The sequence below is a fragment of the Suncus etruscus genome, chromosome 5, assembly GCF_024139225.1.
Source record: "Suncus etruscus isolate mSunEtr1 chromosome 5, mSunEtr1.pri.cur, whole genome shotgun sequence".
Classification (NCBI taxonomy): Eukaryota; Metazoa; Chordata; class Mammalia; order Eulipotyphla; family Soricidae; genus Suncus; species Suncus etruscus.
Window position 1 is genome coordinate 20,797,685 of NC_064852.1, and position 23,220 is coordinate 20,820,904.

Below are 23,220 nucleotides of genomic sequence, written 5' to 3' on the forward strand. Positions count from 1 at the left end.
ATGAGGAATGATCCCCCAGAGAGCAGCCGCGTGCTGTCTACCTGTCTGGTCTCTCACCTAGCCCCAACTCTGCCCACCTCAGCCCAGCCCAGCTAGGGCTGTCCCACCTGCCCAGAGCAAAGTTTGGATGCTCGGTGGGGTCACCCCCGGTTTTCACTCAGTCCAGTTCATCCTGTGACCCTTGATTTCTATGTGCCACAGTGGATGGAGCCTAGCACTCCAGGGGGCGCTCTGTGAGCGCAGGCTCAGGCCAGCCACTGACCCACCATATGACCCACAGATGCAGCAGTGCCTTTGCCGGCCCGAGGTGCCAGGAGCCCAACCCGTGCCTCAGTAGGCCCTGCAGGGATGGTGGCACATGCCTAGTGGCTGAACGTGATGGTGCTGTGGATTATACCTGTAGCTGCCGTCTGGGCTTCTCAGGGCCCCTGTGCCTGACACCCCAGGACAACGCCTGCCTCACCAACCCATGCCGGAATGGTGGCACCTGTGAACTGCTCACTCTGAATGATTACAAGTGTCGTTGCAGCCCCGGATGGTCAGGTGAGCCACTTCCCCAGATGCTGGGTGCCCCCACATATGTCTGCCCAGTGCTCCCCCCATGCTGTTCCCACTGGCGTTGGGGATTGGCACCAGAGTGAGGGGCTTGGAAGGGATTAGCTGCCAGCTCCGCTCCTCACCCTCTGCAGAGCAATGCCCATTCCCCACTCATGCGTACACGGGGCAGGTCTGGAAGTACCCCCAGTCTCATCTCTTGCCCTCGACCCCCAGGGAAAACATGTCAGCAGGCGGACCCATGTGCTTCTAATCCCTGTGCCAATGGTGGCCGCTGCCTGCCCTTCGAGGCTTCGTATATCTGCAGCTGCCCAACCGGCTTCCACGGGCCCACCTGCCGCCAGGACGTGAATGAGTGTGGCCAGACGCCCTCGCCCTGCCGCAATGGGGGCACATGCCACAATGAGGTGGGCTCTTTCCGCTGCGCCTGCCGGCCCACTCACACGGGTCCCCTGTGCGATCTGCCCTTCGTGCCCTGCAGCCCCTCACCCTGCCAGAATGGGGGCACCTGCCGACCCACGGGCGACACCACGCATGAGTGTGCATGCCTGCCAGGTAGGTCTCCCCCTACCCCGTACAGGGCAATCAGTGTGGCCGAGGCTCCTTTCCACCCTACTGCAGCAGGGGGATATGGGGGACTGGTGGAATTGATGCAGTCTCACTATGCATGGTTGGAGGGGCCAGGCCCAATGCTCTCTAGAGGGGCTACCAAGCCGCCACACTCACCCCCTACTCCCGCACCTGTTCTCTCTGAGGGATGGGGGTGGTTTAGCTGGACAACTGTGTCCAGTACTTGAGGTACCACAGCCTCCAGAGGGGCACTCTGCTGGATGAACCTGGCAAGGTGTGTGTGTGTCTCCCGAGAACCCAGGTGCATGTGTGAGCCAGTCTTGACCCACCCCCTTGCTGTTTCCAGGAGCCATGTGTGAGTGGGTCCCGACTGCACCCCAGGACTCCCCAGGGGCAGGATAGACACAGGGTACATACACACAAGCACATACAAACACACACACACAAACACACACACTGCACAGAGCCAGTGCCCATACTGCTCACCCAGGGTCTCTCGGGAATAAGTTTTGCTGCCACAGCTCTCAAAGGGACTGAAGAGGTACGTGGGTCACACCACAACCAGGCCACAGCCAATGTGACATGTGCCCACTCTACCTGTCTGTGGTCAGCACTGGGCTCTGTTCTGTGGCTGTGTGACCCTAGTAGGGCTGCATGAATGCCACACGGGTCCTGGGCATGGGCTTCCCTGGGAATGTGGTAGGTTGGTGCCCAGCATAGCCCCGTGAGCTGTGAGAGCCGGGATGGGTGTAACCTTGAGCCCAGCAGACCAGATCCAAACCCAGTAAGGCTCAGAGGGCAGTGGGTTGCAGTTCCCCAGCAGCTGCCTTCCTTTGGCCTAAGGGTCCCAGGTGGGTCCTCTGAGTGCAGAACTAGAACATTGACACTGTGGAGGGGGATGAGTCAGCAGCTTAGCTAGGTTGATCATTGAGCAGAGGCAACTGGGTGGGTTAATAGCTAACTTGGCTGATGAGTTGGGGGTGCCCTATACCTTCCCCCACCAACCAGTCTGCCTCTTCCCAACCTGCACAGAGAGCACTGTTGGGGGCTCCACACAACTTCTACGGTGGCCTTTTGAGTTAGGGAGCCCCAGGATCAGGGATTGGACCACTGAGTCTTCCAGAACCTAGTTTTCTTGCATCCCGTGTGTGTGGCTAGCCCAATCCCCATGATGAGGTAGGGGGTCTTAGCAACCGCATCTCCCTTCAAAGGTTTTGCTGGGCAGAATTGTGAGGAAAACGTTGATGACTGCCCGGGGAATGGCTGCAAGAACGGGGGTGCCTGTGTGGATGGTGTCAACACCTACAACTGCCGCTGCCCGCCTGAGTGGACAGGTGAGTCCAGAGGACCCTGAGCCTGGGGTGGACTAGATGGCAGGGATGGGGAGACACAGCGCTGACTTGCCAGAGCCCCCCGCCCCAGGCCAGTACTGCACGGAGGACGTGGATGAATGCCAACTAATGCCCAACGCCTGCCAGAACGGTGGCACCTGCCACAACACCAATGGTGGCTACACCTGTGTATGCGTCAATGGCTGGACGGGTGAGGACTGCAGTGAGAACATCGATGACTGTGCCAGCGCTGCCTGCTTCCAGGGTGCCACCTGCCATGACCGTGTTGCCTCCTTCTACTGCGAGTGCCCACATGGCCGCACAGGTGGGCGCTGGATGAGGCTTGGCTGGTTGGGAGCAAGGGGCAAGGGAGGCAGGGCAGGGTGGGGATTCGGAGCCCGACAGTGCCTGCTGACGGCCTCTCTGCTCCCAGGCCTGCTGTGTCACCTCAACGACGCCTGTATCAGCAACCCCTGCAATGAAGGCTCTAACTGCGACACCAACCCTGTCAATGGCAAGGCCATCTGCACCTGCCCCTCTGGCTACACAGGCCCTGCCTGCAGCCAGGATGTGGACGAGTGTTCCCTGGGTACGTGCAATGCTCCCTGAGTGTGCAATGTGTGCTCCCTGGGTAACGCATGGGTGTTTTCTGGGTATATGAATGATGCTTCCTAGAGAAGTGTACAGTACTTCCTGCATACATGCACAATGCTCCCAGGGTAAGCACACATGGATGCTCCTAGTGTATGCGAACAAGTGCTCTCTGGGTCTGCGCATGGGTGCTCCCTGGGTACATTCACGGTGTTCCCTTGATGTGTGTACAGTGCTCCCCGGATATGTGAATAATTCTCCCCAGGGTATACACAGGTGCATTGTAGTGTGTGCTGATGTGCAAGTGTGTGTGTTGCCCAGGTGTGCGTGTGTGTGCACATGTGTCTGCATAGGGCGGTGGCCAGAAAGCTGCTGAGAGCCCAGTACCCCCAAGGATTCTTGGTGTGACCAGGCACTGAGAGGTTCCTGTCCCCACCGCAGGCGCCAACCCCTGTGAGCATGCAGGCAAATGCATCAACACTCTGGGTTCCTTCGAGTGCCAGTGTCTTCAGGGATACACCGGGCCCCGCTGCGAGATTGACGTCAATGAATGTGTGTCAAATCCATGTCAGAATGACGCCACATGCCTGGACCAGATCGGGGAGTTCCAGTGCATCTGCATGCCTGGTGCGTGCCACGGCCACCCCCATCTTGGCTTCCTGTCCCCCATCATTCCATTCCCTGTCCCTCCAACCCTGGCTCCCTTGGTCCCAAGTCACGACTCTGCTCCCCATGTGCATGGAAGGCTCCAGAGCTCAGAGTGTGGGATCCCTATGGGTTACTCCTGGTCCCTCTGTCTCTCACTTCCTGCTGACCCTCACTCCCCCCACCCCCAGGCTACGAGGGGGTGCACTGTGAGATCAACACAGATGAGTGTGCCAGCAGCCCCTGCTTGCAGAATGGCCGCTGCGTGGACAAGATCAACGAGTTCCTGTGCGAGTGCCCCACAGGTGAGGCTGAGGGCCACATGGGTGGGGGTGATTTGGGAGTATGGGGGTGTTGTACTGGTGCACAGGTGAGTGTCCCAGGGATGAGCCACTGCACATGAGTGAGGAGTGTTAGTATCCACATCTGTGGGGAGGGGTCCCACCAGGGAAAGGCTGGCCTGCTGGGCTAGTTCTGGGCTTCTTGAAGCATAGCAGGGAGGGCAGGGTCCAGGCCCCTTGTAGGTGTCTGCTCTCCTGGGGGCTTCCTGGCTGGGCCCCTGGAGATTGGTACCCCTGGTTCAGGAGGTAGAGTAGGGCTGGAGTGCTGAGCCCAGAGCTGTGTTCCAGTACAAGGGCCTGGGGATAATAGACCTGGCACTGTTAGGTTTCAGGGAGCTAGGGGCTCTGAGCCCAGGCTGTTGGGGTGCAGGAATCTGGAGGTGCTGAGTTCAGGCCTGTCAGGGTGCTGAAGTAGACTCAGGCCTTTCCCACATGGGAGAGGGACCCATTTGCAGTCAACTAGGCCATCACTATAGCAACCCCGAATCCACCTGGAGAGGAGGTTGGTCTGGGTGGGCAGGGCTGAGGGTGGGAGAAGGAGGGGGTGGAGTGGAGAGGACGGGAGGGAAGGGAAGAGAAGGGAAGAGGAGGGGAGGAGAGGGAAGGAAGGAGAGGGAGGGGAGGGAAGGGAAGGTGAGGTGGGGATGCCCCCTTGGGTACCTCTGTCTGACCAGTTGCTGTCTGGGCACTGCAGGCTTCACTGGGCACTTGTGCCAGCATGATGTGGATGAGTGTGCCAGCACTCCCTGTGGAAACGGCGCCAAGTGCCTAGACGGCCCCAACAGCTACAGCTGCGTTTGCACTGAGGGTGCGTCGGGTGCAGCAGGCAGGTGGTGGTGGGGGGCATCAGGGCACTCGGAGCACCAGGATAGCGATCTGAGCCTGCTGCCTCCCCAGGCTACACGGGGCCCCACTGTGAGGTGGACATCGATGAGTGTGAACCCGACCCCTGCCACTATGGCACCTGCAAGGATGGCGTGGCCGCCTTCACCTGCCTATGCCGGCCTGGCTACACCGGCCATCACTGCGAGGCCAACATCAACGAGTGCCACAGCCAGCCCTGCCGCCATGGGGGCACATGCCAGGACCGTGACAACAGTTACCTGTGCATATGCCTCCCAGGGACCACAGGTCTGGGGGTGCCTGGGCTCTGCCTCATGGGGCAGGGGGTGGGTGACCTGTACATGGATGGCCTCAGAAACTGACCCCACACTGCCCCCATCAGGTCCCAACTGTGAGATCAACCTGGACGACTGTGCCAGCAGTCCTTGCGCCTCAGGCACCTGCATGGACAAGATCGATGGTTATGAGTGTGCCTGCGCGCCAGGCTACACAGGTGGGTGCCAACTGGGCTCTGCCAGGGTGAGGGGACCAGAGACCCTGGTTGGGCCGGGAACATGGAGTGGGAAGCCCCTGACACCCTCATGCCCACAGGGAACATGTGCAACATCGACATAGACGAGTGTGCTGCGCGGCCCTGCCACAATGGGGGCACGTGCGTGGACGGCATCAACAGTTTCACCTGCCATTGCCCCGAGGGATACCATGGCCCCACGTGCCTGTCAGAGGTGAACGAGTGCAGCAGCGACCCCTGCATTCATGGTGCCTGCCGGGACGGCCTCAACGGGTATGGGCACACTGCACCTCGACCTGCTTCCTGCCTGGCATCCACTGTGTACTGAGCTATCCAATTTTCAGCTTGGAGGGGCCTTGGGCTCCCATGTCCCACTGTGGTCAAGACCAGGGGACCACAGCAGTGTGGGCTGGAGCTTTCCATTCTCCTGGGGGTGGGGTATCTGTGGGGTACTGTGGGAGGATGGTTGGGGGACAGTCGAGTGTCCAGTAGTGTCAGGGTTTCATGGTCTCACGGGACCGCTTTCTAAGGTAGCTTTGTGGCTGCAGGGCCTGGACTGTTGGCTGCCGTCACAGACCCGGGGTCCAGGGCACCTCCCTCCACACCCCTGAGTGCTCGGCTCTTTCGTGCAGGTACAAGTGTGACTGTGACCCCGGCTGGAGCGGAACGAACTGTGACGTCAACAACAACGAGTGCGAGTCTAACCCCTGTGCCAATGGTGGCACGTGCAGGGACCTGAGTGGGGGCTATGTGTGTGCCTGCCGTGGGGGCTTCAGTGGTGAGTGGCCAGCCCAGCAGATGGAGAATCCAGGGGAACAAACAACCACATCTGGGGGGGTTCATCTCACTCACCCTGCCTTGGTCCTGCCCAGGCCCCAACTGCCAGACCAACATCAATGAGTGTGCCTCGAACCCGTGCCTGAACCAGGGCACATGCATGGATGATGTGGCCGGCTACAAGTGCAACTGCCCGCTACCCTACACAGGTGCGTGGGGCTTTCCAGATGGTCGTAGGCTGCTCTGTCTGGGCAGGGCTAACCTTATGGGTGGGCATGGCCAGGCTGTGGGTACAGATGTCCAGGGCCTTGCAGCGGGGGAGTGATATACAGGCAGGCCTAAGCGGATGCATGGCTAGGGCCTTTTCTGGGAAGGGTTAAGAGCATAGTGAATGGGATGGGTTTTGGGGGCGGAGCTAAGCTTCACGGTGGGTGGGGCCTGTTTCTGGGTAGAGCTAAGCATCATGAGTGGGTGGGGTTTGTGTTTCTGGGTGGATCTAGGCACCATGGGTGATGGGACCTGTGTTTCTGGGTGAGGCCTTTATCTGGGTGATACTAGACACCATGGATGGGTGGGTTGGGCCTGTTTCTGAGTGGGGATGGTCTGCTCTGCTCTGCTAGACACAGACCTGGCCTCCTATCCCTGGAGCCCAGGGTCCCCCATTGTACCTGCTGTGGCTCATACCTTCAGGCACCTGGGTGATGTTGGAGTCTGAGGACATCCTCTGTTCCTTCTGGGGCAGGGCCATAGGAGATGTATCAGGAGCCCTTGGGCAGGCTGGGTGCTGGCTTCACCATGCTGGCATCCATGCAGCTGTAGCTGTGAGGCCTGACTGCCCTTCTAGCCCTGACCAACAGCGAGATCCCCTGGGATAAGGAATTCTCATCCGTTTTTGTGTATGGGAGGGAGGAGGCTGCCCTTCCCCAGGGAGGATCCTCCAGTAAAGAGGTTTGCAAATGGCTCCCAAAGGAGTAATCCTGGACCATAGCGCTGTCCCAAACTGTCCAGGCAGCTGTGACTAGCCTGAGCCTGTTTTCTCTGACCCCTATGGGAGACCTGGGTTTTCTTTCCTGTATCCTGTGAGGAGACTCTCTGTTCTGAGGAGACCCTCTCTGTCTCGCCTGTCTGTGTGTCTGTCTTTCTGTCTGTTGTCATCCCCCCCCCCCCACTCCAGGGGCCTGTGAGTTGCCTGGGAGCACCTCCCTGTGAACAGGCACTGCAGGCCCTGACCTGCTTCCCTCCCGCCTGCTTCCCACTTCCCTTCACACAATTGTCGGAAATACTGGCGAATTTCCTGCCGGCCCAGGTCACCCTGGAAACTGATGGAAGGAAGGGCCCAGGGACAAGGCCCAGAGCCAGCGATAAGGGGGGGTGGGGGTGGGAGAAAGCACTTCCTCAGTCCCCAGATCGGGGGTCACCCCCCTTCCCGGCTGTAAACAGGAAGGCTGGCGTCAGGCTCCAAGGGGAGCTCGGCCTGCACAGCCCTCACAGCCCTAAGTCCCCTCACAGCCCCACACACAAGTCAAAGCCCCTCACAGCCTCACAGTACCCTCACAACCCTTCATAGCCCTCACATTTCTCACACCCCCCCACAGCCCTTCACATCCCTCACTTTCCACACACACCTGAGCCTGACATGGCTGTGCCAGGGCCAGCACTTGTCCCTCACTGCTCTGGCACAGTGGTCGCTGTTTGGGGACCTCTGGGTCACCTTTTTCCTTATCCTCCCAAGTTTTCTCATGTTTTCTCCGATGGGCCCCCCTTGGGCCCAGCTCTGTGGGAGTGGTTAGAAGTGCTGTAGCCCTGCTGCCTGGCCCCATGCCTCACCCTCATGCCCCCACAGGAGCCTCCTGTGAGGTTGTATTGGCCCCGTGCACCCCTGACCCTTGCAAGAACAGCGGGAAATGCCAGGAGTCCGAGGACTATGAGAGCTTCTCCTGTATGTGCCCTGCGGGCTGGCAAGGTAAGGTGCCAGGGTTGGAGGGCTCCTGGGGCTCCCCTGCGTAGTGGCCAGACTGGCAGGGAGTGCAAGAGCAGCACCTGCACCCTTAGATCCCTGCGTGAGGTCCCAGGCTGGTGCAGGAGGTCAGGGCTGAACAGTGCTCCTCTTACAGGCCAGACATGTGAGATCGACATCAACGAGTGTGTGAAGAGCCCATGTCGCAATGGGGCCTCCTGCCAGAACACACATGGAGGCTACTACTGCCACTGCCGCGCTGGCTACACTGGGCGCCATTGTGAGAACGACGTGGATGACTGCTGGCCCAGTGAGTGCTGCTGCGTTCTCCCCAGCCATAGCCACCGTGTTACCTGCACTTTGCCCCACTGTGCCCACCCCTGCCACAGCACTGCCTGCTTCCTGCCAGCCTGCAGGCCCTCAGTTTGTAGGAGACAGTTCTTATAGTTGAGACTCAGGAGCACTGTGGGCCTGGCTTAGATAGGTGAGACTCTTCTGCGTAGTTCTAGAAGGCTCCAGAGCCATTTCCTGGTGGCCAGGCTGGCCCAGTTCTCCCCATAGTATCAAGCCAGGCCCAGTCCACTCAACTCCTCCTGGCCCAACTGCAAAGTCAAGGCCTGGGGCCTCAGTGCAGGGCAGGAGGAGCATTTGCACCAAGGCAGGCACTCTGCCAACAGGATGGGGGAAAGGGGAAAGGGGCAAGATGCTTGTTCCCTGCAATTCGCTATGCCCACCATACATCTACCCCCTGTGTCCCCACAGACCCATGCCACAACGGCGGCTCCTGCACCGACGGTATCAACTCGGCCTCGTGTACCTGCCTGCCTGGCTTCCAGGGCCCCTTCTGTGCAGAGGACATCGATGAGTGTGCCAGCAGCCCCTGCCTCAATGGTGCCAACTGCACTGACTGTGTAGACAGCTATACTTGTACCTGTCCTCCCGGCTTCAGTGGGATCCACTGCGAAGACAACACACCCGACTGCACCGAGAGGTGTGTGGACCATGGTCCCTGGCTCTTGTTCCTGCTCCTGTACTCCCAAGAGTCATCAATCTGCCCACATCCCTAGATTCACTGCTGGTTAAGCCAGAAGCAAGTGTGGGCCCAAGGACATACAAATCTCATGTTTTCCCTACAACCTGGCACTAAATGTTGGATCTTTCTTCCTGTCTTTTGACATAATCCAACGTGGGTTCAGGTCCCTCCCCATGACTCCCCGGCAGAGTCAGGATCCCACTAAGCCATTTGGGGGGCTGTGGGGGGAGAGAAACAGTGGGTAGGTAAAGCACTAGCTGTGCCCCCCAGAACAGATAAGCTGGTCTGAGCACTCAGGGAGTGGGCCTGGCATGATGAGTCTGGGCTCAGGCAGGGGAACCCTCACCCCCAAGCGATTCGGGTAAGGGAACTGAACTCATCACACAGGGCTGCTCAACACTGCACCACACTCCATGCCCTCATTTCACTGCTGCTTCCCCCAGCTCCTGCTTCAATGGCGGCACCTGTGTGGACGGCATCAACTCCTTTACCTGCCTGTGCCCACCTGGCTTCACAGGCAGCTACTGCCAACATGATGTCAACGAGTGCGACTCGCGGCCCTGCCTACATGGCGGCACGTGTCAGGACAGTTACGGGGCCTACAAGTGTACCTGTCCCCAGGGCTACACTGGCCTTAACTGCCAGGTGAGGAGCTGCGGCCCTTCAGAGGTGCCAAGTATGGGAGCTCATGACCTCAGGGTGTGTCAGGTCAGCTGGTTCTGGGGAGGAAGCTGTCTGGAGGGTTTGCTCCTCCTCTGAGCACTGCTACATCAGCCTCAGTTGTGGAATAGGGGGTCGTGCAGCACGAACAGAAAGTGAGCGGGTGTTTGTGCCCCCCAGAATCTGGTGCGCTGGTGCGACTCCTCACCCTGCAAGAATGGGGGTCGCTGCTGGCAGACCCACACGCAATTCCGTTGTGAGTGCCGTGCTGGCTGGACAGGTCTGCGCTGCGATGTGCCCGGTGTGTCCTGCGAGGAGGCTGCGCGCCGACGAGGTGAGTCAGACCGGGAAGCAGAGAGCAGGGGACCTGGGGAAAGATGTGCCTGCCCCCGAGCCTTACCCAGCCCTTCCCCGCAGATGTGAATGTCACCCAGTTGTGCCGGAACGGGGGCTTCTGCATCAATGACAGCAACACCCACCACTGCCGCTGCCGGGCTGGTTACACCGGCAGTTACTGTGAGGACCAGGTGGACGAGTGCTCACCTAGCCCGTGCCACAATGGTGCCACCTGCACAGACTACCCCGGTGGCTACTCTTGTAAGGTGGGTACCTGTGTCTGCTAGCGCAGTCAAGGAAGGCTGCCTGGAGGTGCCCTGTGGGAGTGTGGAGAGGGGCTCTGGATGCTGAGGCACTGACATGTGGCATCGGGCTCCCTTATCCCTGTCTGGAGACTTTCAGATGCTCCCACACTTCCTAGACTTTTCCTAAGCTGGCTGGCCATGCAGGGCAGGGGTTTCCCTCTAGGGGGCCAGGTGGGAGGAGCAGCCACCTGCCCTGGGAGCTTGGTCCAGGCCATCTCTGCCCTCACAGTGCATGCCTGGGTACCAAGGAGTCAACTGCTCCGAGGAGATAGACGAATGCCAATCCCGCCCATGCCAAAATGGAGGCACCTGCATTGATCTCGTCAACACCTACAAGTGCTCCTGCCCCCGTGGCACCCAAGGTGAGGCCACACGTGGACCGGCCTCCAGGGTGGGGAAGAGAGGGCTGTGGCCACTGCCTGATGGCTAATGGATGGATGTCCGGCCGCAGGCATGCACTGCGAGATCAACGTAGACGACTGTCACCCGGCGCTAGACCCCGTGACCCAGGGCCCCAAGTGCTTCAACAATGGCACCTGTGTGGACCGCGTGGGTGGCTACAGCTGCCTCTGCCCTCCTGGCTTCGTGGGCGAGCGTTGCGAAGGGGACGTCAACGAGTGTCTGTCCAACCCTTGCGATGCCCGTGGCACCCAGAACTGTGTGCAGCGAGTCAATGACTTCCACTGCGAGTGCCGCGCAGGCCACACCGGTGGGCACCAGCGGGCATGGTGGGCGAGGCTGTGGGCCCGGTGTGGGCGGAGCCCGGATGTGGGGAGCTATGGACTCAGAGGCAGGCCTATGGGCAGGGCCATTCAGGAAAGGGTGGGATTTTGGGTGTCCTGGCAAGGAGATGGGTGGGGCCCGTTGTGAAGAGGTGGGGCTGTGGGCAGAGCTGCAATGAAAGGGCCTGGCAAGCAGGGATTCACAGGGTTGTGGGCAGGGCAGGCAAGGAGAGGATTGAGGTGGGTGGAGTCAGGAAGCTGATTCCTATGGGGTGGGGGTGGAGGTGGAGTGGAAGTTGGAAGCAGTGGAGGAGGCAGGGTGGGGAGGAATGAGGTTGTGGAATGCCTGTGTGGGGTGAAGTAACTCACGCTGGTTCTCCTGCCACTCCTCACCCAGGGCGGCGCTGTGAATCTGTCATCAATGGATGCAAGGACAGGCCCTGTAAGAATGGAGGTACTTGTGCCGTGGCCTCCAACACCATCCGTGGCTTCATCTGCAAGTGCCCGCCGGTAGGGGTCCTTGCTGCCTCTGGGCTCCCTGGTTCGGGATGGGGAGAAGATCCCAGCGGGGCTGACTGGAACCTGAGCTTTGCCCAGACTCTAGCATTCAGGTCCACCTACAGGGGCATTTGAGTCCAGCCAAGGCCCTGACCTACCTGGGGCCCCTCCTGTACACTGGCCCTTGCAAGATGTCATTTTTTGGCAGGATTGATGTAGTAACCTGAGCAGAGTCCCTTGCGGTGTGAGGGTGTAGCAAGTCAGCCCTTACATACACAACATGAGGGTGGCCCTGAAATCTTCTAACCCCACCAAGGCCTTTGTTCCCAGTCCCTCTGCTTCTGCCCTAAATGGATGCTTGAACCTTCTACCCTTTAGCAGAGTATTTCCCTGGACCTTTTTTGGGGCTATTTCTGGTCCTGTGTTCAGGGTTTACTCCTTGCAGTGCTGGGGATCCAACTGGGCTCCTCACAGACTGTGTGTGCCATCCCCTCAGCCTGCAATTTCCCTACAAAAGGCATCGATCCTGGGCGGGGTGCCGGGTCCGGGGTTAAAGCCAGCCTCTTAACATCCCCTTCATGCCCCCCACAGGCTTTTGAGGGCGTCACCTGCGAGAACGATGCCCGTGCCTGTGGCAGTCTGCGCTGCCTCAACGGGGGCACCTGTGTGTCGGGCCCGCACAGCCCCACCTGCCTGTGCTCAGATGGCTTCACTGGCCCCGAGTGCCAATTCTCGGCCAACAGCCCCTGCGAGGGCACAAACCCCTGCTACAACCAGGGGGTCTGTGAGCCCACGGCTGAGAGACCATTCTTCCGCTGCCTGTGCCCCCCCAAGTTCAACGGGCTCCGGTGCCACATCCTTGACTACAGCTTTGTGGGTGGCGCAGGCCGTGACATCAACCCGCCACAGGTGAAGGAGGTGTGCGAGCTCCCCGCATGCCGAGAGGAGGCAGGGAACAAGGTGTGCAGCGCCCCCTGCAACAACCATGCCTGCGGCTGGGATGGAGGCGATTGCTCTCTCAACTTCAACGACCCCTGGCAGAACTGCTCACAGGCGCTGCAGTGCTGGAAGTACTTCAACGATGGCCGCTGTGACAACCAGTGCAATTCGGCCAACTGCCTGTTTGATGGCTTTGACTGCCAGCATGCTGAGGGCCAGTGCAAGTAAGACCTGGACTTTTGGCGAGGCTGGGACGGTGGGCAGGACCGCAAGGATAGCTGGTGGGGCTGCAGGACTGAGTGTGGCTGTTTGGGTCGTAGATAGGGTTGTTGGGTTGTGGACTGGGCCATATGAGGCAGGACTGGAGCAGTGGGTGGAGCTGGTTTGGGTGGGACTGTTTGGGTGATGGGCGTGATCTAATGTGAGTGGGGCTTCAGGGACAGTGGACAGCTTGTATGGGCAGGACTTTGGGAAGTGGGTGGGGCTTCGTGGCAGTGGGTGGGACTTTGTGGGCAGTGGGCGGGGCTGGGTATGAGCATGGCTGTTAGGGTGGTGCGTGGGCTATTTGGTGGTGGCGTGGCGTGTGGGTGGACTGCAGGGACAGTGGGCGTGGCCTGTGGTATTGTGGCTGTTGGGTGATGGGCGGGTTTACAGGTACTTGGTATTCCTGTGGCGATTGGATGAGAGGTAGGGCCTTGCGGTATGGGTGGAGCATATATTGGGGAAGTGGGAGCAGCCACAGAGGCTGGGAAGTACCCTAACACGCCTGTTCCCCCCACAGCCCCCTCTATGACCAGTACTGCAGGGACCACTTCAGTGATGGCCATTGTGATCAAGGCTGTAATAGTCCTGAGTGTGAATGGGATGGGCTAGACTGTGCTGGACATGTTCCTGAGCGCCTGGCGGCAGGCACACTGGTGGTGGTAGTCCTGGTGCCACCCGACCAGCTTCGCAACCACTCCCTGCACTTCCTGCGGGAGCTGAGCCGCTTGTTGCACACCAACGTGGTCTTCAAGCGCGATGCCAACGGCCAGCACATGATCTTCCCCTACTATGGCAATGTGGAGGAGCTGCACAAACACCCTATCAAGCGCTCGCTAGACACACTGAGCAACTGGCCTGCACCCCGAGACCTCCTGGGCCAAGTGACAGCCAAGCTGCTCCCAGGCAGCCAGGGCTCTCGGCGGCGCCGGGAGCTAGACCCCATGGACATTCGAGGGTGAGTGGGTCCTGGTCTCCATTGTCTATTCCCAGAGATTGGGGAGTATCATTTTTATGGGCTGATTCTCAGCTTAACATGGGCAGCAGGGACTGTTAGGGCAGAATGTGGGGACTGTAGGGGTCCTTGGCAATGCGAGCCTGAAGCTGAGCTTGGGGGATGGTGGGCAGTAGGTGACTATACACTCTGAATATTGCCTCCATGCCCTCAACTCACTCCCTGCCATCCCAGCCTGCTCCAAGCTTCAGGAGCTGCCAACTCCATGCCGTACAATGCAATGGGCTGGCCGAGTGGGAGGCGGGATTGGGAGTAGGGTGCTGCAAGCACAGGCTGACCTGACCATGTTCCCCCCCCCCCCCCCAGCTCCATCGTGTACCTGGAGATTGATAACCGGCAGTGCGCATTAGCATCTGCCCAGTGCTTCCAGAGTGCCGCCGATGTGGCTGCTTTCCTGGGGGCGCTCGCCTCACTGGGCAGTCTCGACATCCCCTACAAGATCGAGGCAGTACAGAGTGAGTACCCCATCCCATTCAACTCCTGGTATTTGTTGCCCTTCGGGAATCCTGGGCTATGTCTGTTTGCAGCCCCTCTACTGCCCTTGCTGCCCATGGGCCAGTGCTCATGTCCTGCATGTGAAGTGTTTTTCTGGAATTTTCTGGCTGGCCTCCTCCTTTCCCTATAGTGACTGGCCCCTCGGCCAGCTGCCGATCCAGCAGGAAGTGGGAGCTGTTTTCTCTCCCACCCACCCCCCTTTCCCCTTGGTCTTCCTTTGTTGGGTATTATTTCAAAATCATTACAGCTCTTTTTTTTTTTAAAAAAAAAAGAGAGAGAGGAAAGAATTGATCGGTGTCATGTGAAGAGTTGAAGTTTGTATCGCGAAAATCCCCCTAAATCCTTTGTCTTAACAGCTCACCGCAAGCGCGGAGATTTGAAGTTGGCTAATCCCCCCCTTACAGGGGGAAGCAAAAGGCCGTCTCCAGACAATGTGGGGGGGTGGAATTTAGCCGTAGTTTGCAATTCTGATGAAGTGCCGAGAAAATGACCTTATTTTGGGGGGTGGGATGGAGGCGCGCGGGTGAGCTGAGCTAGAGCTCTGCCTGATGCCCACCACCCGCCCTGTGTGCCTGCAGGTAAGACGGAGCCGCCGCCACCACCACCACTGCACTTCATGTACGTGGCTGTGGCCGCCTTCCTGCTGCTCTTCTTCGTGGGCTGCGGGGTTCTGTTGTCCCGCAAGCGCCGACGCCAGCATGGGCAGCTCTGGTTCCCTGAGGGCTTCAAGGTGTCAGAAGCTGGCAAGAAGAAGCGGCGTGAGCCCCTGGGCGAGGACTCCGTGGGCCTCAAGTGAGTGGACGTGGCTGCTGCTGCAGAGGGGTTGGGGGGCACCTGCTCTGCTGTGATGTTCCACAAGGCCTCCAGGGTTGGGACTTGGGGTGCTCCTGGGAGCCCCGCTGAATCTCCTTCCCACCGCCTCCTGTCTAGGCCCCTGAAAAATTCATCGGATGGAGCGTTGATGGATGACAACCAGAATGAGTGGGGCGATGGTGACCTGGAGACCAAGAAATTTCGGGTGAGTCGGGATTCCCTCCACCCCCAAATCTGAGACTAGCCGTAGGCTCTCCTCTTCCAGGCTTCTGCTCTGAGGGGGGGGTCCCCTCCATTCTGGGGCACCACTCAGGGACCAGCCCAGGATCTTCCCGGGCACTTATTCTGAAACCATTTATGGGTCTCCTTTTTGGGGCTCCTATTCTGGGGTCCTTCCCCTGAGGGCATCCCTCCCCTGACTCCCCTGTGATGTATTCTTTGCATATCCTCAGTTTGAGGAGCCAGTGGTCCTTCCTGACCTGGATGAGCAGACTGACCACCGCAAGTGGACACAGCAGCACCTAGATGCAGCGGACTTGCGTGTATCGGCTATGGCGCCCACACCGCCACAGGGTGAGGCCGATGCCGACTGCATAGATGTCAACGTTCGTGGGCCAGGTAGGTGCCGCCCACCCCACAGTACTTCCCTCTGTGGCACCTGTCTCTCCTGCTCTCGAGAATGTTCTGGAAGCCCAGCATGGGGTCAGGGTTTCCTATTCTAGCCAACTTGGGGTATGGGACCTTCTTATCCATTCTCCTATGTGGGGATGCATGTCTAAAACACATGGACATCTACAGAGTTTTCCTTGGGTGGTAGGTGGGCTTGGGCCATCTCTGTGGCACCCTGCTATGCCCATCCTCACTGAGCTCCCTCTTGTCCCCCCGCAGATGGCTTCACACCCCTCATGATCGCCTCCTGTAGCGGAGGGGGCCTGGAGACGGGTCACAGTGAGGAGGAGGAGGATGCACCTGCTGTCATCTCAGACTTCATCTACCAGGGCGCCAGCCTGCATAGCCAGACTGACCGTACAGGGGAGACAGCCCTGCACCTGGCTGCTCGCTACTCGCGTTCTGATGCTGCCAAGCGCCTGCTGGAGGCCAGTGCTGACGCTAACATCCAGGACCACATGGGCCGCACCCCACTGCATGCCGCTGTGTCAGCAGATGCCCAGGGTGTCTTCCAGGTGAGCAGCCCCTGCCCTGCAGACCCTGCTCCTACCTCAATCCTTGACTCCAAACTGGGATCAGCTGCCTTGTAGGGCTCCCCTCCCTCCTCTGGGCGTTCCCCCCATTTCCCAGTCTTGGCCTGAGGCATAGCCTGGAGCAGAGAGAGGAGCTAGAGGAGGTGTTGGCCGCTTGTGGTTGGGGGCCCAACCAGCGGGAACTGAGGGGCCTTTCATGTGCTGCCATTGTCTCCTGTGTGGACACAAATGTGCCCATGGGACTACAAAACATTTACCTAGGTTGGGTCCACTGTGAGCTGGTCCTCAGCCCCTCCCCTGGCACCTTGCTCTCCCACAAGAACTGGGGTTTAGAGTCAGCTTCACCTCATCCCAACTGGACAGAGATTTATCCATGTGCTTTAGGGGAGGTTTTAGGGGTCCCAGAGCTGCTGATTTGTGCCCTTCTGTGCCTGCCTGATCTTAGTTGGCCCTTCCAAAGGGTCAAAGGGGCTGGATTGGCCCCCAGATGGTTGTGGGCCAGGGTGTTGTGGGTGTATGAGGGCCTGGGTCATCCCTGAGTCACTCCTTCTGTTCCAGATCCTGATCCGGAACCGAGCCACAGACCTAGATGCCCGTATGCACGATGGCACCACGCCGCTGATCCTGACAGCCCGCCTGGCAGTAGAGGGCATGCTGGAAGAGCTCATCACCTCTCATGCCGATGTCAATGCTGTGGATGACCTGGGTGAGCAGGGATGGCTGGTCTGGGACGTGCATGCACCTGCAAATGCACATGCAGTGTGGGGGCCACTGCCCATCTGCTAGCCCTCAACCTATCTTCTGTCCCATTCTCCAACAGGCAAGTCTGCACTTCACTGGGCAGCTGCAGTGAACAATGTGGAGGCAGCCATAGTGCTGCTGAAGAATGGTGCCAACAAGGACATGCAAAGCAACAAGGTTTGTGAAGTGCTGGGTACTCCCTCCTGGAGATGGGGACCCCGGGTAGGCAGAGCTGCAGGCTGGTATCATGGCTGGCTGGGGTGCACTGAGCTGCTCCCCAGAAATTTGGTTAGTTTCTGTCTCCCATGTGTTTTGGGATAGAGGAGGAAGAGGCCACAATGGAGATCCTTATTTTAATGGTTTCAGGGTTGTACCTGGTGCTGCTCAAGGCAGACTCCCTAGCTCTGTACTCAGGGTTCCCTCTATGTGATTCCTGGGTAGAACCAGGTCAGCTGTGTAAAAGGCCAGCACTTAAGCCCCTGTGTTGTCCCTCTGGCTCTCAGGGCACCTTTAAAGTTGGAAGGAGGAGGCCTGGAGAGATAGCACAGCGGCGTTTGCCTTGCAAGCAGCCGATCTAGGACCAAAGTTGGTTGGTTTGAATCCCAGTGTCCCATATGGTCCCCTGTGCCTGCCAGGAGCTATTTCTGAGCATCTCCGGGTATAGCCCAAAAACCAAAAAAAACAAAACAAAACAAAACAAAACTAAACTAAAAAACAAAACCAAAAAAAAAAAATAGTTGGAAGGAGGGGGGTCAGAGTGACAGCACAGCGGTAAGGGTTTGTCTTGCACTCAGACAACCTGGGACAGACCTGGGATCGATTCCCAGATCCCATATGGTCCCCCGAGCCTGTCAGGAGTGATTTCTGAGCCTAGAGCCCGGAGTAACCTCTGAGCACTGCTGCTGGGTGTGGCCCAAAAATCAAAAAAACAAAAAGATGGGAGGAGAGGGGCTGGAGAGATAGCACAGTGGGGTGGGCATATGCCTTCCATGCATTTGACCTGGGTTCGATCCTTGGCATCCTGTTTGGTCCCCTGAGTCTGTTAGGAGTGATTTCTGAGTACAGAGCCAGGAGTAACCCCTGAGTGCACCAGGTGTGGCCCCAAAACAAAACCAAACAAAAAGATGGGAGAAAAGATTGGGATTAAGGCACTTGCCTTGCTATCGTTTGGCTTCAAGCATCATACAGTGGGGAGGACTTCTGTCTGGTACACAGCTGACTTGGGTTCGATCAGAACATCCCAGTTGTAATCCCTGAGTACAGAGCTGGTAGTCAGCCCTGAGCACAGAGCTAGGAGTCAGCCCCAAGCACTGCTGGGCATGATCCCCAAACAACCGGGAGGTAGCAGGTTAGGGTCAAAAGCCTGGGAAGAGTCAGAAAAGTCATTCCTTCCCCACTGCTGGGGCTGAGAGTGACTGCCCCTGGCTTGTTCCCTGCAGGAGGAGACGCCATTGTTCCTGGCCGCCCGGGAGGGCAGTTATGAGACAGCCAAGGTGCTCCTGGATCACTTTGCCAACCGAGACATCACAGACCACATGGATCGGCTGCCCCGTGACATTGCACAGGAGCGGCTGCACCACGACATCGTAAGGCTGCTGGACGAGCACAGTCTGGTGTGTAGCCCCCCACTGCACAACTCCGGCCTGCCCGGGGCACCCACCCTGTCGCCCCCGCTCTGCTCACCCAACGGCTACCTGGGCAACCTCAAGGCCGCCTCTCAGGGCAAGAAGGCCCGCAAGCCCAGTGCTAAAGGCCTGGCATGTGGCAAGGACGCCAAGGAACTGAAGGCTCGCCGGAAAAAATCGCAGGATGGCAAGGGCTGCCTGCTAGACACGTCCAATGTGCTGTCACCTGTGGGCTCACTTGAGTCCCCTCATGGCTACCTGTCAGATGTGGCCTCACCACCACTCCTGCCCTCGCCATTCCAGCCGTCCCCCTCTGTGCCCCTCAACCACCTGCCTGGCATGCCCGACACTCACATGAGTCTGGGCCACCTGAGCGTGGCAGCCAAACCTGAGCTGGGTGGTGGCGGCGGCCGACTGGCCTTTGAGGCTGGCCCACCTCGCCTATCCCACCTGCCTGTGGCATCGGCTACCGGCACCGTCCTAGGCAGTGGCGGTGGCACAGGGGGAGGCAGTACCGGAGGTGCGGCCGTGAATTTTACCCTGGGTAGCGGCACTGCCAGCCTCAGCGGTCAATGTGAGTGGCTCTCCCGTCTGCAGAACGGGCTGGTGCCCGGCCAGTATGGTGCCCTGCGTGGGGCAGTGGGGCCCGGGCCTCTAAGTGTCCAGGCCCCTGCACTACAGCACGGCATGATGGGGGCCTTGCATGGTGGCCTCTCAGCGGGGGCCCTGTCACAGATGGTGAGCTACCAGGCTCTCCCTGGCTCACGCCTGGCACCGCAGCCTCCTCACCTGGTGCCCACACAGCCACTTCAGCAGGTGCCGCCGACGCAGCCCAATTTACAGATGCCACAGCCCAGCCTGCAGCCACAGCTCAGTGTCACCCCGGCCACCAACAGCCACCTGGGCCGCAGCTTCCTGGGCGGGGAGCCCAGCCAGGCAGACGGGCAGTCACTGGGTGCCAGCAGTCTGGGCATGCACACAGGGCTGCCGGACAACCAGGGCCTGGCCCCACCGCTCACCACAGCGCAGTTCCTCACGCCACCCTCACAGCACAGCTATGCCTCCCCAGTGGACGGCACCCCCAGCCACCAGCTCCACGTGCCTGAGCACCCCTTCCTTACCCCATCCCCCGAGTCCCCAGACCAGTGGTCTAGCTCATCACCGCACTCCAACATCTCCGATTGGTCCGAGGGTGTCTCCAGCCCGCCCACCAGCACGCAGGCCCAGATGCCGCACATTCCCGAGGCCTTCAAGTAAACAGCCGCGCCCCTGGGGACCCTGTGCTTCCTTTCCCAAGCTCTGCCGGGCGGGGACCCACCAAAGGAGCTTTTTTTTTAAAAAAAAAAAAAAAGGAAAAGAAAAGAGAAAAAAAAGTTTTTTTATACAAAAGAGGACTTTTTTTTTTTTCCCTAATATTTATTTCTGTACTGGTGTCTTGATGTGCAAACATTACTTCTTATTTATGTGGACTCTGCTCTCCTCCGGCCCTCAGATGGACCTGGCTGCCTCAGTGAGTCTTACGTGTGTGTAAAATATCAGCCAGGATTCGCAGTTTTCAGAGGCCGCTTATTTATTGATTGTGTGTCCAACTGCAAAAGGAAACGAAGTTGGTGAAAGGAAGCTTTGAACTAGCATCGTCCAAAAAGCTATGGGCTACCCCACAGATCTCTTCCCATTTTCCCCCCGGATACGGGGCAAAGCAGGGCCATCTGTCACCTTGGACCCTTGTCACCTCGGACCCCTGACGTGACGCGCATTGAGAGGCAGCTGAGATGAGATGGCTTTGGGTTCTGGGAATTAGCTTTTTTTTTTTTTTTTTTTTTTTGGTTTTGGGCCACACCCGGCGGTGCTCAGGGGTGACTCCTGGCTGTCTGCTCAGAAATAGCTCCTGGCAGGCACGGGGGACCATATGGGACACCGGGATTTGAACCAACCACCTTTGGTCCTGGATCGGCTGCTTGCAAGGCAAACGCCGCTGTGCTATCTCTCCGGGCCCGGAATTAGCTTTTTTTTAAAGTGCTCTGGGGTGTCTGCCCGGGAGTACGTTTTGTGGTACCAGTCATGATCCTCCGCGTTGGACTTCTATTTCGGTTGGTGGGGGGGTGTCATGGGTCCTTCATGTTACTTGTTCCTTATGGAAAGTTTTGGGCTTGCCTCGCGCCCCCCCCCCCCCATGCCCACCTGGTGAGGAGGCAGGGCTGTCCCATGCCCGGTTGGGGACAGTCTCCCTGTTGTGGTTTTGGGGCCCACTAGAGTTCTCACATGGTGAGGCGTCGAGGAAGCAGGATGCATCCCTCCCCTACACACACATGGGGTGCCTGGCTGAGGCTATATTGTGAGGGGATATTTCAGGCACCTATCCTGGTTTAAGTGGACCCTGATCAGATGGGGGAAGAGCAGATTCTTGCAATGTCGAGTAAAGCCTGTGGCAGAGTAAATGTCTGCGAATACATTTCTAAGGTGGATTTTGTTTCAAAAATCTGCATGAGCAGCCGAGGCTGGCGTGTGCGGGGTGTGACCTGTGTTGAGGACCCTCTGTGGCTTCTGCATGGGTCCCCGAATCCTGTGAGACATGTAGTTTACAGGAAACAGACAATGGAACTTTACCTCCGTGCAGAAGTAGGTAATGAAAATTATGGATGTTTTTTTCATCTTGCTTGTTAATTGATTTACAATAAAAGTGGTGCTGTTGGCATCCAGGTTTTGCTAAATGTGCCTGTGACATTGATATCCTTTGGGGGAAGGGTCTCTGCTTACTTCCTGCAACACCCCCTGGCCCTGGAGCTCCTTCCACAGGGTGCCCTATATTGCACCTTATAGTCCACCTTACTGGGACTGGGACCAAGACGGAAGGACTTGGGTGTTTCTGTGGGTCTTGGGATGCAACCTCTCTACACTCAGGACAGTGACTGGGGCCCCTGCAGGGCAGAGAGCCCAGGAGGTTCAGTGAACCTAGAGCTGAGTTGGGCACATGGGAGTGACAGTGCATAAAATACTGTGACATCTGAGGGGCAGTGGCTGAACAGGGCACCAAGCTTCTTCCTTTCACCTCAGCATACAGGGCTGACAGGCACATGGGAGGATCTGCTGTACCCCGAAAGCATGAGGCTCAGTAGAGTTGCCCAAGGACCGGCAGCAGTGTCTTCGAAAGGGGAACCTCAACTTTGCCTGATTCTGCCCTAAGGATTCTCAGCACCCTCAAATTCCATCTCCTAGAGATGGGGCTGGCAAGAGAATGCAGGGGCACAGGACAGTCCAAATGTGCAGCAGGCCCTGAGCACCAAGCCCAGAGGAGGCCGTGGTTTGGCTGGGTAGGACTCAGATGAGAAGAGATTATACTGTGCTCACAGAGGTGATGACAGCTCAGGCACCCAGGCAGGACGGGGTGGGGCTAAGGTGAGACTGGCTGGTCTGCCAGGCCCAAGAGAGGCTCTTCCTGCGTAGACTCAGCATTGACTCAGACTAAGCAAGGCTCTGGCCCTCCGCACATGGTAGGCTTTGTTCAATCAGCTGAAGGCAGGAGAGGTCAGGGCCGAGAGGATGTGGTCCTTGAACAATCTGCTGAAGGTACACAAGGTCAGGGCTGAGGGGAAGTTTAAATGAAGCCTCATCTAAACCATTGGTAGCAGGTGAAATCAGGACCGAGAGGAGGTGGGTCTCGTCCAATCTGGTGAAGACAGCACAGAGAGAAGGTAGACCTTGTCCAATCAGCTGAACGCAGACAACCAAGGGAAGAGGGTCCTGCCTGCTGGCACCGCAGCCTGCTCTCCTTCCTCCAGACTTCCTGGGTCCCAGCCTGCAGACTCACAGACGCCAGCCCTGCCCCACTCCTGGCTCTTGGCCTTGCACTACAGCTGTCCCCGGGACTGCTGGGCCTCGAGGTCAGCCCCTTCTAGCACTCAACACTGTCGCCTGCTGATGTCTCTACTCTTAAATCCGACTCAGAGCAGTGTGTTCGCCATCCTGTGAGCCACATGTACTAGTTTCAGGCATTTTCATTGCAGCAGTGAAAAGAAACAGTGAAAAGAAACAGGATGTGGGGGACAGAGCGATAGGACAGAGTGGGAAGGCAACTTGCCTTCTATACAGCTGACCTGGGTACGATCCCGAAATGCCATATAGTCTGAGCTCCAGCAGAAGTGATTCCTAAGCACAGGTCCAAGAGTCAGCCCTGAACACTGACAGGTGTAGCCCCAAAACAAAAACAAAAAGCAAAAGCAATTTCACTCTATTTTATTTGTTTTTGCTTTTGGGGGCCACACCTGACTGTGCTCAGGGATTACTCCTGACTCTGTACTCAGGAATCCCTCTTGGCCATGCTTGGCGATCATGTGGGATGCTGGGGATCAAACCTAGGTAGACCGAGTGCAAGGCGAGCACCCTCCCCACAGTGCTCTCTCCCCCGCCCTGGCATGGTCAGTCTATTATAATGACATCTCACTATAATGTCTCTA

At 58.3% G+C, this 23,220-nt stretch overlaps 1 protein-coding gene across 1 annotated transcript in view; it reads left to right on the forward strand.

Moving 5' to 3' along the window:
* NOTCH1 (notch receptor 1) overlaps positions 1-20,568 on the forward strand; it is a 32,302-nt gene extending 11,734 nt beyond the window's left edge. The window contains exons 3-34 of the mRNA XM_049773581.1: positions 281-543; positions 772-1,110; positions 2,337-2,459; positions 2,548-2,781; positions 2,890-3,045; positions 3,489-3,674; positions 3,884-3,997; positions 4,728-4,841; positions 4,931-5,164; positions 5,259-5,369; positions 5,468-5,660; positions 6,020-6,165; positions 6,260-6,373; positions 8,008-8,127; positions 8,279-8,431; positions 8,884-9,112; positions 9,598-9,799; positions 9,995-10,148; positions 10,232-10,416; positions 10,685-10,817; positions 10,907-11,164; positions 11,575-11,687; positions 12,267-12,838; positions 13,396-13,833; positions 14,197-14,345; positions 14,964-15,177; positions 15,316-15,403; positions 15,651-15,816; positions 16,087-16,382; positions 16,959-17,106; positions 17,221-17,318; positions 18,581-20,568. Of these exons, the coding sequence (XP_049629538.1) occupies positions 281-543; positions 772-1,110; positions 2,337-2,459; positions 2,548-2,781; positions 2,890-3,045; positions 3,489-3,674; positions 3,884-3,997; positions 4,728-4,841; positions 4,931-5,164; positions 5,259-5,369; positions 5,468-5,660; positions 6,020-6,165; positions 6,260-6,373; positions 8,008-8,127; positions 8,279-8,431; positions 8,884-9,112; positions 9,598-9,799; positions 9,995-10,148; positions 10,232-10,416; positions 10,685-10,817; positions 10,907-11,164; positions 11,575-11,687; positions 12,267-12,838; positions 13,396-13,833; positions 14,197-14,345; positions 14,964-15,177; positions 15,316-15,403; positions 15,651-15,816; positions 16,087-16,382; positions 16,959-17,106; positions 17,221-17,318; positions 18,581-20,023 (7,486 nt within the window). The 3' untranslated portion in view covers positions 20,024-20,568. The remainder of the gene's footprint in view (positions 1-280; positions 544-771; positions 1,111-2,336; positions 2,460-2,547; positions 2,782-2,889; positions 3,046-3,488; positions 3,675-3,883; positions 3,998-4,727; positions 4,842-4,930; positions 5,165-5,258; positions 5,370-5,467; positions 5,661-6,019; positions 6,166-6,259; positions 6,374-8,007; positions 8,128-8,278; positions 8,432-8,883; positions 9,113-9,597; positions 9,800-9,994; positions 10,149-10,231; positions 10,417-10,684; positions 10,818-10,906; positions 11,165-11,574; positions 11,688-12,266; positions 12,839-13,395; positions 13,834-14,196; positions 14,346-14,963; positions 15,178-15,315; positions 15,404-15,650; positions 15,817-16,086; positions 16,383-16,958; positions 17,107-17,220; positions 17,319-18,580) is intronic.
* The last annotated feature ends 2,652 nt before the right edge of the window (positions 20,569-23,220 follow it).